The sequence below is a fragment of the Anopheles arabiensis genome, chromosome 3 (genome assembly GCF_016920715.1).
Source record: "Anopheles arabiensis isolate DONGOLA chromosome 3, AaraD3, whole genome shotgun sequence".
NCBI classification, from domain to species: domain Eukaryota; kingdom Metazoa; phylum Arthropoda; class Insecta; order Diptera; family Culicidae; genus Anopheles; species Anopheles arabiensis.
In genome coordinates this window covers 76,950,694-76,963,946 of record NC_053518.1, presented here as the reverse complement: position 1 = coordinate 76,963,946, position 13,253 = coordinate 76,950,694, and the positions used below count along the sequence as shown (strand labels likewise).

Here is a 13,253-nt window from a genome sequence, read left to right as displayed (position 1 = left end):
TATTATTGGACGATCCCAGTATATGCGACCTACGAAGAGCGCTGAAAGAAAGTACACACACATTCAATGCACTTTGCACAATTTGCCTCTTTAATGGAAGCGAAACAAATAACAAACACCAGACGCCCAATCACCGGTTGAATGGTGCCCGCGTGAGCGCAAACCATCAAAGTTGTACAATAGACGCGTAAGCGTCGGGGACACTCATTACTCCTTTCATCCTGCTGTGTTTCACGAATCGCAGCGATAGGATGAATGATAATGATGATGATGGGTGCTGCTGATCACGGGGTTTTCACCAATTTCAAACATATATTTTTTTTTTTTCATTTTATTTTAGTTGTGTTTGAATGGAAAAAATGGGCCACACTTTTTTTTTGCTATTGCCACCCGCATGAGTCCATGAAACAGGAGCGGGAGCAAAATGGAAAAATGCACCCAACCGGGAAACGGGGTGATTAAAGTCCTTTCCAGTCGAACGCCCATTTTTGCTCCTGCAATGCTCATCGATGGCGACCTCGTTGGTGGCGATTCTAGGTAGCCTTTATTCAAACGCATCACCCCGGCAAGCCACGGCGCAGCGGTGGCATGTGCAAGCGTGAAAGGATTTATGTTGCCCTCACAATCAAACGCGCTCGCGCGCGTGTGTGTGTGTGTCCATTGACCGAACTTGACCGGATTAAACGAAACATTGCGCGGCCTCACTATCACCAGGGCGCGAAATGATGTGATGGCGGTGTTGGAGTGTGTGGTATAATCGTTTGTACATATAAATTTAGTCTTTTTTTGGTGGTTGGTTTTTGGGGGGTGAAAGCATTTTATTTCATTTTTTTGTTGTTCGTATAACATATGGATGAGCCTTTCCAAATGCCGGAAAAAAGCGTAGACTGAAGGACATTCGCCTAATCCGTGACCCGCAATACACCACCGCCGCGAACGCCATGTGTGGTGTGTTTTTGGGATTTCGATTTTATTTTTTTCCAATGAGAATACGTTTGATAAAATGTTTCTATTGGATGGAAATGAAATTTCATTCGCGTCCACTTTGGAGGCCAAAGGGAGGGAGAGTACGTCATTGAAAGCTGTTCGATGTGATGGAGTGGTGAAGTTTTTCATTTCACTGTGGTAAGCTCCATCGCGGTATGTTGAGTAATTGGAAAAGCCGTTAAGGTAGTTCCAATTCGATTTCGAATTAGAAAGATGGTTGAGACGGTAATAGAGTAAAATTAAAGGTCATTTTGGCTATAGTTAGACATTTATTAAGATATATAAATAGTTTATTACGAAGTATAAAGACAAGATCATAGCTCGGAACAAGAAAAATATAAATTTCCTAAAATTATTGCTAATTGCTGGCATTTTGTGTGCAAAGCTTGGTTTGCCCTTTATCAACACAGCACGATAATAATTACATGCCTTTCCCGTTTTCATTTAAATGGATGAAACGAATTTATACAATTAAGCTTTTTCAAACTTGTAAACGAACAAAATAAAAGAATTCCCAAAGGATGCTGAAGAAATCAACTTCCGTTGAATGTTTATTCATAACAAATGCAAAACAAATCAAACAAATTTGTAACAGCATTCACATATGCGTTTTCTGATCAGAAAACGAGACAACATGGAAAAGGACGAAACATTGCGAAACATTGTGCTGTGGGCCATTACTTTACTCCATTCTTTATATAACTTTGTCCCTGCCCCACAGCAAGTGTACCCTGGAAAACCTCCTATGTTTGCTTTTCATTATTTAATGAAGTTGTCGTGAGCGCCAACGCGTAATATGTATTAATGTTCTCGTTTATCATTTCGATAAAAGCTTCCCCGGCATATGTGCACTCTCTCTCTCTCTTTGGTGTGCGTGTGTGTTCTCTAGGGAGTGAAAAGAAAAGTTCCTTGCTAACGATACTGAATGAATATGTTCAGGCGCATGTGTTCTTTATGATCGTGTGCGAAAAGGGAAGCAGGGTGCTTTATTAAAATTAGGCATGGAAATAGGAGGACCGGAATATGGAACGATTTATTCCATTGAAAACTTTGCATGTATTTCAGGCCTACCACAACATTGTTTGAGTTGAATGCATTGAATTTATATGCAGTGAAGGAAATAAAACGAAATTCGTGTGGTAATGCAAATAAAATTAAATTTCTTCCTGATACTAAGATGGAACCTATCATTGTGCACTAAAATACCTTCCCCCGAAAAACTCGAACAAACGCGTTTTTTTTTTGTTGGATGGTACGCTGGGTAATGCATTCGTTGTCTGTTGTAGGAACTTTTCTTTTTTTTTAAATTGTGTTTGTAGGAACTGTTAGTTGGGTTAATATTTTTGTTCCAAGAATTTTTTTCTTTTTTTTGTTATAGAGACTTTGAGCCAATTGGCCTCATTCGCCTCTTTTGTTCCAAGAATGTCAGAGCGCTGCCTAATATCGAGCGCCTAAATGTATGCAATGCAACTAGTCGGTGTTAAGATTGATGAAGCATTCGGTGGATTCTTTTTCTGGGTCGGTATAAAAAGTGCCACCTTCAGATTTTCCATCAGCTGGTTACGATCGAGGCAGAAGAAGATGAAAAGTGACAAGGTTTTAAAGCTAAATAAAATAATTTTAGTATAGGACCATCAACCACTAGGGGTAATGCCTCTACAATGATGGTAATACCAGTTTGGCAAAAGTTTTGACGATATTTTTGTAAAATTTGTTTTGTTTAATGGAAAAATGGTAGTGCTTGAAAAGATACAACGTTCTTCAATTGCTATTTGTGAAATTTTTCCTATAATTTACTTTAACTCTTGAAATTTTCGACAAATTGTACATTTATCGGTAAATTTATCCTATTTCATAAAAAACCCTCGTACAATGCATTTTTGTGTTGGGTTGTCAAGGAGAATCTCTCCTCGCCACATCTGCTTTCCTAATTTTATTGGAAATTGGATGCTTTTTACGTCGTTCCTGTTAAACACCGGCAGGTGGTGTGTCATTAATCAACCCATCGGTACGCAACATGCAGCGAGAGCATTATACGCTTCACAGTGTGACTGATCGGTAGATTGCAAATTTCGCCTGAAAGGATACACTACAGCACCGGCGGTGACAGCAAAAGCTGTAAAAGTGAAGAGCTCGGTACAAAATTTTCGTTGTCTTGGAAAACGGTACCCCATCGGGAGGGTTAAAATAACCGCTTTTGGAAAGGGAAATTAGGGAAAGAGCGTTCTGGGGTTTGGGGTCGTTTTTCAAAGCAATCTACCTAATTTCCCAGAAGGAAGGTAATGGGTTTGATGGTGAGTGTAATTGTACGCTTAGTTTTTACTTGCTGACATGCAGCAAGACTGTTCCATTTTTAGCTTTCAAGAGTGAATGGTTTAGATTTGAAAAGACTCTTAAGGAGGAATATGGACATTTCAGTAATCAAAACGCAAGTGTTTTTTCTTAAATCTTCAACTGTAATATAACACCGTTTCTTAACGATAAGTATCGATATTTGAACAATGATTGATTTATTACCAATTTTAGAAATTTGTTAGAGAATTAGAGCAAAATAAAAAAATGCAAAATTTCTTTCAAAATCCACCACCAAATCTTGTAACTTTTAGACCACAACCCCGAATATAACTGAAGTAATAAAAATAGCTTAATAATACTCACGATTAGGTAGTAGGTCGCAATGATTTCGGATATTATATACGATTCCATTTTGCTGTCCATAATGAAGATAAGGGAAAAAAGAAAATGAGTAATAGAAAAAAACAGAGTCAAAGGAACAGAGGAAGATGAAAAACATTAAAGCAAAAATAATAAAATTGGGTATGAGCTTACAAATCGTACATTAACATTAACAATGAACGGTAAACGAAACAAACAAATGATTTGTAAAAAAGATGTAAAAACTGCAAATTAAAGCTCATTTGCTAGGTAAGTTTTTTAAAATGACAAAACAAACAGAAAATATACAAAGAATGTTGCTAATGATGAGTTTATAAACAAAAACTTTACCTAATATGACGTGATAAGGTAGATAAAATGAACTGACAAGCTGCCGTAAAAAGCTGCTTACTAAAATTCATTAAACACAATTTTCAACGAAACAATATAATTAAATAAAAACATTCCGGGCATAAATTAAGCATCAAAATAAACATTCAAACTATGCGCGCTCCATTTTTTCCATCCACCTTCTTTCCAGTAAACAACGCCGTCGCGAAGGAGAAGGCCCGGCCTGAACGCTGGCAAAAACGATCTCATGAAGCAACGCAAGCGTTCATGTGCCGTCGAACGAACAGGATAACGCCCCGTCCGCACCACCGCCGTCGAGGGACATTATTTTTCGATCAACATTGGCATGCACACGAATCTGGCAGGAATGCTATCCCTCACCGTCGGCGATGCTGATACAACGGTGCCTCTTTTTTTTTACTCATTTTCTTCCCTCCCCCCTAGCGAAAACATTGCTTGCGTTCGAAGGAATTTGTTGCTCAACATATTGTGAGGAGCGCGATGAGTGTCGAAAGCATTGGCGCGGGTCGGGAATTTCTTTCAGCGAAAGCATCTCACAGCGAAGGCTGTGCGAGCAGCAGCAGTGGGGCAAACAAACCAAAAAGCAGCACGGTATAAAGATTCTTCTAATAGTTCATATTTTTGATGCACGATGCTTCACTTAATCCCATGTACAAGTTTTATATCCTTACCATGCTAATCCCCTCTTTGCGCATTCTAGTGATGTTTTTTTTCTTGCTTGTTTGTTTGTTTTTTCTGTATCTATATATTTATACGCCTGTCCTTCCTGTTCCTGTTTCTACTTTGCTTTCCACTTTTCAGATTAATACAACAGATTTTCCATTTTCCTTTTTTCCTTTGCACTTTCATGAGCTTTCACCATCTTGATGCATGTTTCCTGGGGATATTTTATATAATACGATTTTAATTCTTACATCTCACACCCTGTCTACTTCTTCAACGTACTAAACCTTTACTTTAATTTTTACGCATTATTGTTTATGTTTTTTCTTCTTCTTCTTCTTCTCTTGTTGTTCTGCTTGCTTTTGTACATATACATATAGTAAACACATACCGGACACCGAGAAGCAGTTTCGCGGGACATGGTACTTTTGTTTACCCTTTGCCTTCGCATTTCCCTTTGAACTTTGACCTCCTAGTGGGTGTTCAAAAGCAGATTCGAATTGTGGCCATCTTGGGTTCAGTTTGCATATGAGTAAGGAGCTGTTTCTTTTGCTAACGAAATCTAAATTAATGACTACATGAAAGGCAAATGCTGGCAGGCTGGAACACGGATGTCCCACTGTAGCATGTGTAGTAGAGCAGTGTCAGACGATAGGGATGCACACACATGCACGATGTCTTCTCGTCCACAGCAGCAACACTGCATACTCCAGGAGCTCCAGCATTTACATTTTATGACACATTGTTTAACAATTAATAATTCCTGCTTTTTAACTTCTTCTTAACTTAACTGCTAAAATCAGGCTAACCAATAATTGATCTTCTGCTGCTGCAGGGCGAAAGGCTCATCCGCTCCATCTCTCTTACTTTCCTTTCTTTATTTTTTTTGTAATATGTATAGCTACCAGATCAATGTGCACCACCTCCCGCCACCCACTGGGGGTTTGATCGATTATTTGGCATTTTTTGTTGAAGCGGCAGACGCAGATGATGCGCACAAAAATGCGAGAGCTCGTTAGCAAAGTGGTTGGGTTTTGTTCCTTATAATAATATTTTGATTTTTATCCACTTCCAATCTTCATCGCTCGATTTTGCAATCAAAAACAAAGAGAGGACACGCAAGCAAATGCTTCATAACAATTCCTTCTTTTTTCTTAGATCGCCCGTTCTTTCGCTCCTTCACAGTGAAGTGTGTGTGTGTAATCGATCAGCTTTATCCGGTTGATCGTGAATTGACACGAGTTCGATTGGCGTTTGTCGCGCTGCTGCTAGGTTTGCATTCGGGTTTTGCATAAGCTGCAACGCACCCTGTGAAGAATGAAATCAACAATTATTAAAACAAAATGAATAGGAAGTACAGGTGTTCGTCGTTCTTGACACAAATGACAAAATGAATGGAAATAGGTCCACATTTTGAGTCACAAATTAATAATCAAGGGTCTCATTTTGCCCTTCACCAAACGACTTGGACTATAATATTTGGCAGAACTCGAGAAATGTTTGTATATAAACGTTTATCAAAACAAGTTTTCACCCCATCTCTCTCTCTCTCCCTTCTCCCATCCGTTGTGTTGTTTCCGTTTGCAAAAATCCTGCCCAAAGCCACCCCGCCGTTTCACCATCATCAAGCCCGGACACCGAATGCCCTTTAATTTTAACGCCGACTGACATTTATCATGACACTGCATTCCTATTAATAAAACACAGTAACTAAAGACCAAAAAAAAGGCCGATAACGACAAGTAGTAAAAGTGAAAAAATAAAATAAAACAAAAACCATGGCTCCAGACTGGTTCTCTGCGGGTTGAAGTTTTGTCCAAACTAGCTCAAGCAAATTGGAAAGCAAACAAAAAAAACTGCAACCAAAACCGAAGGAAGTAACTTGCCCATTTACGTGACACCCGGCACTCACGCTCCAACAGGACGAACGCTTCTGCTGGTGGCGCACTATTCTGGCTTGGCCGGTTGTGGCAAACTTCTTATTCTGCTTGCTGCTCCTGCTGAGAACTTCTTTTTTTGCTGCTGTGTCCCTTCTCTGTTGTTGCCGTGCGTCGTCGTCATCGTCGGCAAAGATAAACATTTATTTATTGATCCCGGGAGAGAAATCGCCCATTATCGCGATCACTCGTTTTTCCGTTGCAAGAAAGCGCGGGAAGAGCACAAAAAAAAGTTGTTTTTCGCATGGGAAAATTAATCGAATCCCATTTCGAGGACTGAAGCCGAATGAACTGGGGAGTGACGAAAAAAAAAATGCGGAAGGAAGAACTCGATTATTGCCAACAAATTAATCGGTACAACCGACTTTTCTTTCTTGTCGGGAGGGTTTGTTGTGCGCATGTAAATATGATATGTGAGCTTCAAGTTGCCCCACGACCTTTAGCCGTCTTACAGAGGGACAGCACGGATGCACAAGCATTCCCGTTCCAAACACTCGAGGCTGTCTCGTTCACCAGGGGAAACCTTGGGACACCTCTCAGTCAGTTAGCACAGGAACACACAGAGAAGGAAATCCGTGCATCTGTTTACCTATGTTTTCCTCCCCACGTCGAGTGGTCGTCGCTTTCTCGTTTGGACGACAATCTTTGTCGCTGCCAGTGACAAAGGGCGAAGGGCGAAACCAATCGAACGACAAACCAGGGCGAGAGTTGAAACCTCTCTTGAGAGTTGATTGAGTCCCCGGGAACCTTCGTCAATCCTGCCCGCCAACACACGTCGGCACAAGCAAGGGAGAGTTTTCCGATGACAAGAAGAAGGCAAAAAAAGCCATCTTGTGTGTGCAGCCAGGGAACCATTTTTAAGGGGGAACCCTCCCGGAAAATAAGAAATCTTTCAAGAGGTTTTTCAGCTCCAATCTTGAGTGCAGATGATAGCTTTTGTCCGAACACGCGGGGAAGAAGAACTAGGCAAACGACACCGCAAACATCGTTAACGAGATGGCGCTGCGCCCGACTATGGGTTGGCTAGTTTTTTTCCCCCCCGTTTGGCTCCTGTTTGGCTTACCGAGCAGACTATAGCTTTGATTTTTTATATTTTCAAGCTAGAAAGCCCCTGCATAAGTCGCGAGCGATTCAAAGGAAGGATCCGTTTGTTGTTGTGTCTTTCAATTTTAAGCCAGCGATGGAAAAAAGCACTCGCTGCGCAAAAAGGCGTAAACAAACCCATTTCACCAGGGCAAATGTGTTTGCGGGGAAAGTGTGTTGGTGTTTTTCGATTAAAACTTAATTTCGATCGGCAAGTTCGATTGGGTTGTTTTTCCAAAACACTTGAAAATTAAAGTAAGCAAAAATAAAAGCAAATAAATTTTAAAATAATTCTCCCTGAAAGCTCAACCTGAAGCTCAAATGCATTAAAACGCCTCATTCAAAAGGGAAGCCTTGCTTGGGAAATGAATTGTAATGCAATAGGCCATTCAATAGGCCTTTAATCAGCACTCCGGATGGCTTCATCAGCGTCAAAAGATACGGAAAATATTAATTTTATTATGCACAAAAAAAAAGAAGCAATCCCATCTGCCCTTTACACAAAGTGCAAGCTTTTTGCTGCTCTAAAGCAGCCGATGCAGTTGCTCGTTTTTGTTCTGTTTTTGCGCCACTCCACTCCCTGTAATAAAGCAACATTTTTGCATCGGAATGCGCTCCTCGCCAAACCGAATGAGCAAAGATGCAAACAAAAAGCACTGACACCGCTCACACACAAATCTGTTTCTCATAAAAGCGATCCCCGCGAGCGCGAGCAGGGAAAAGACAGGGCGAGCCCCAGCGTGCACAGAGAGCAATAATCGTAAAATTAAATTAAAAACATAAACACAATTTTATTTGCACGTCAACCGATCCGCTGCTCGGGGGCACAACACGCAGCGATGGCGACGGCGACGACGACCAGGCCACAAGCCCGGCCACGTGAAAACACACCAAACCAAAGCCAAGCAGCGTGTGGCGGCCGCGCAACAGGAAGGAAGGAATTTGCAAAAAGGAACAAGTATACATACACACACTAACAGACCAGAGGGAAGGAAAACAATGCGAAGCGATGTCTCTTGGTTTGGTTGACGAGGAGCAAAAGTAAGCTAGAAATGGCGCAGGAACGCGAGATGGTGGTGTGTACTTTGCATTTTAATTTTCATGGCTCGTTTCATTGTCCCGTGTTTCAGGTGCCATTGCTACAGAAAAAGGACGATACAAAATTAAAACCACCTCTCAAAGGTTCCACACTCCACGTAACGTAATTCCCGAACAGCGAGCGGCGGCAATGCTTGGAGAAGCATTAATTTATAACCTCACTTAGACTGGCACTTATCGCGCTCGGTTTTTGGGCCCGAAAACAAACGCCCGATTCTAACAGTTCCCCAGTTCCTTCCCACTGGCAATCAGCAATCCATCTCTCTCTCTCTCTCTCTCTTCTGAGAGCAGGAGTTACTTGTTAATTGAAATATAATTGTGTGACTTCTTCGAGGTGAAGCGCTCAAAAGTGGATATAGCTGACAGCTCAAAGGTCAAAAGGATCACGGCTCCAGGAAACGCTTGTTGCTTTACCCCAAAAAAAAAGGAGCTTTTCGCTGCTGTTGCTTTTCAGGATTGGCTTTGCTTTTTTTTAATCGTCCCTATCGTTGGATGTGTCAAAAACTGTCCTCATACGTCACAGCACAGGGACAAGAGTCCCCGTCCACACCATGATTAATTAACTTTCCCAGGCACGTGGTACCGCGGGCGCCAGCGGCGTTACTTTACAACCGAGCACGAAACCCCCAAAAACCCACAACGCCGACAGAATTTACTTCCCTCCTTATTTTACTGTGGAAATCCCCTTTGCCGGGCGGGGGAGGTAAAACGTGCCGAAGACCCGGGTCCCTATATAATCTGCTTCAGATAATTAATGGCATCGTCCGCGTTTCGAATTGTGTGTCCGCGTGTGTGTGTGTGTGATGAGGATTCTCTGCTTCCAATTATACAATTCTTGTTCTGTCACGCTAAAGGACCTTGCGGTTGCTGCTGCTGCTGGGTTCCTATTACCAGTGGATGCCTGGTAGATAGAAACACAAGAGGACACGAACGATGTGACACTATCGGAATCTCAAATCACTACAGCACGCGCGCCCTCTACGGCCAAGGGATAATGAGGACGCAGGCTACACAACACATCCTTGACCGAGCACACCAGCAATTGGAGCATTTCGTGGAGATGCTGCAAGGACATCACCGTGCGCAGCCACCACCGATAATGGCTTACACACTGTCATTAATATTCATGTATGACGACGACGACGACGATTGGATTTCGGAGCGTTCCGGCAGAACAATTCCGCGCCCCTGCCAGCCAGCCAGTAATGACATACTTCGCTAAAGTTGCGCCCGGGGGCGAAAGGATTTCGGGAGCACACGCCATCGCACACCGAGCAAGATTGGCCCCCCTGTTTGGTTTGTTCGACGTACGGCCCTTTGGCCCTTAATTAGTGCGATAGGATTGGTAGCTAGTTAGCATCGGTACGTTGGCAACGGGCACACGGGGCTTCAAATGTCGCGTTTTTGGGAGCATCGAGGGAAAAGCCAAGATGATGATGGGAAAAACGGATTTCATCGCATTGTAAAGTGCGCTCACTGTAAAGCAGCACTCGAAGCACTCTCATCTGTGCCAAGTCTTGTTGAACCGCTGCCAACAGGAGTTCATTCCGGGCAGGATGACTTCACGGGACGGCTGGAAAACGCACAACAGTGGAGTGTGGATGTGTGTGTGGCTTTCAACAACAATTTGCGACTTTAAGATACGACGGGGAAAGAAAATAGATGCTAAATGCAATGCAACCGCCTGTTAGGCAGGCGGTTTTTGGAGCTCTGTTCTTAACTATTTTACACGGCGCAAAATTCGCAAAATTCGCGCTATCGTACTACCTTCTCACGTGGTAAGCAGTGAGGAGGTCCACCTTTACCACCGACAAACAAGATCCTAGATAACGTTCGTTATGTACAGAGTTAATGCTGTTCGAGCAGGAGAGTGCCGACAGAGGTCCCGATATTTTTTTTGGCGGGATGAGGATGCATCGACACGACAGTATTACCACATCTACTTTACGAAGGTAGGCAGGCTAAGGTAGGTAGGTAGGGTACAGCGCTAGACAGTTGGACAGTCCTACAGTTGGCTGCTAACTCTCTTACACAGATACAGGTATTCTCTTAACACACTCTCGGTACGGTGTGCAAAAGATTCGCGTACTGACGTCCTATTACTCTTAACTAAAGCGTAGCCAATTCCGTAGAACCTTCCACAGAGTTGCGGGAGCTTCTTGTTTACCAAGCAACGGCGACTCCCCTCTTCTTCTACACTATCTCTTTCCCATCACATTAACGTATTTCATTTCTTCTCTCTCTGTCTCTTAATACAAATTCCTACCTCACCTGTCCAATGTGAATGAAACGGCCCCGCGTCAGGCCAGGTATTGTGTGTAAGCTAGCAAACGAAGTAAAAAGACGGATCTGTACAATGTAAGCTGCATCGAGCGGGCGGGGATGCTGAATAATTCTATAACGCGCTACACGCTACCACTAAACCGATGCCTGTGTACTACAGAGATATTTGGTCATTCGCAAAATTAAACCTCGAACGAAACATATATCCTTATGTCTAAATTATGCGGTCCTACTTTACGCATCTCGCTCCCTGCCGCTGCTGCAGGGGAGTTCAATGCCGGAAACCCTTCTCTCTGCGTGTCAGCTTCCTTCCACTGCTGCTGCTGCTGCTGCTACTGTGTTGCGGGGCTTTGTGTGAGCTTTTGAGGCGTTCGGTTGAAGTGCTCCCGCCCTCTGGTGCTGGTCGGTGATCGATCGGTCTGTGTTCGATGAGCATGGGGATGATGATCGTGATGAGGAGGATGGGGACGCCTCTTCCTAAAACCTAATGACTCGCGCGGTAATGCGCACCGCCGGATGGTGGTGGGCGACGATGCGCACCCGCGTTACCCTCTACTAGACGTACGCACCGCGGCTCCGCGTGTCCTTGCCCTGGAGCCGCTCGGCGAACTGCCGCCAGCTGACGACGGTTTTGCCCGACCACAGCCACACGCTCGACGTCACGCCGACCAGCATCGAGCAGACGTACTTCACCATGTAGATGTGAAAGATGGGCTTCGGGTCGGGCGGGCCGTGCCGGGCCGCCGGACACGGGATGGAGAAGATTTTGCACATCTGCCGGTTCCACTGGATCATCCAGTCGTCGAAGTGATAGTACTCGTAGAACAGGCAGGCCAGGTAGCCGAGCGAGGGCAGGATGAACAGCCCGCTAAAGAACCCGATGCGCAGCATCAACCGCTCCAGCTTGTCCGTGCGGGTGCCGTCGTGCTTCATCACGGTGCGAATGCGGAACAGCGACACGAAGCCGGCCAGCAGGAAGATCCCCCCGATCGACAGGTAGATCACGAGCGGTATCAGCAGAAACATGGCGAGCGAGTGTGTGTCCAGCTGACCGACGAAGCAAACACCTGACAGAACGTCACCTGGAAAACAAAAACAGAAAAAAGAGAAAGATGCGTGTTTAGAGGGGTTGGCGTTGGTTTTTTAGGATCGTTGCGCTATTGAAGGAGACGCCGGGAAGAGTGGTTTATAGAATCATCTAATGAAGGTAAAGCAGCAAATGCAAAGAGGATCGCTTGAAGCAGTTCTTCACATCGTTCTTACCTCCCGCGGGAGGTTGTAAGAACTATAATTAAATTAAAGAATGGGGCTGGTACACCTCGACGGGACGTCCCGTTACAGTTACGTCCTCTGGTCCATCAACAAAGCTCACGGGGTGCAAAAGGGGAGGAAAGCAAAGCTTTCCACATATCAGTGCCTCAAGAGCCTCGAGTGTATAAGCATTAATCACAGCCGCTTTGCAGCCTTGCTTTCTCGAAAGCCTAATCGTTCTATTTGAGGCACTCACAGACTGAAGCAGCAAGAGTGTGCGGATTACTACGGAGAGATCCTAAGAACCTGCGGCTTCTTGCCAGTGTATGCTGGCAACATTCTTGCCTTGTGCGCGCTCTCCCTGGTGTGCTGTGTGTTTGTAAAATGAAACGCACAACACGCCGCCACCATGGCAGGGGGTGCGTACGTTCTTCATTCACAGTTATGTTGTCGTCTGGCAAGCTCTGGCTGTGCCATTTTTTGTTGGTTTTATGAGCTTCAATGGGGCGAGAGAAAGAGAGAGGACAAAAACCGTTCCAATTCAGCTCAATTCGATTAAATGGTGGCTGTAATTCGAGCTCGTTTCGAGCGCTATCTTGCCGCTTTCATCGCAAATCGTCCGTCGGTGTCCCCGGGAAAGCAACACCCGCGCGGTCCAATTAATAGCTGACCACTTTTCCACCCAGACACAAGTTCTTGGTTTTCTTTTCGTTTAGAAGAGTATGGGAGGACCCGAGGACATTATCCCTTTTAGGCTCCCCCGCGTCTCGGGATGGAAAATCTACATTCTCGGCACGCTTCAAAACACATCCGTCGCGTACTGTGTCGCGTCTCTCTGTGTTTTACATAAACGTTCATTTCGGTGGGTTTCGCCGTGCGGTTTTCTCAACCCCTTCATGCCAACCCATCCGTGTCCCTTTGTTG

The 13,253-nt window shown here is 44.1% G+C and overlaps 1 protein-coding gene across 1 annotated transcript in view; it reads right to left on the bottom strand.

Moving 5' to 3' along the window:
• Positions 1-4,608: 4,608 nt before the first annotated feature.
• LOC120900649 (frizzled) overlaps positions 4,609-13,253 on the bottom strand; it is a 233,206-nt gene continuing 224,561 nt past the window's right edge. Inside the window, exon 5 of the mRNA XM_040307939.1 lies at positions 4,609-12,160. Coding sequence (XP_040163873.1) covers positions 11,634-12,160 — 527 coding nt within the window. The 3' untranslated portion in view covers positions 4,609-11,633. The remainder of the gene's footprint in view (positions 12,161-13,253) is intronic.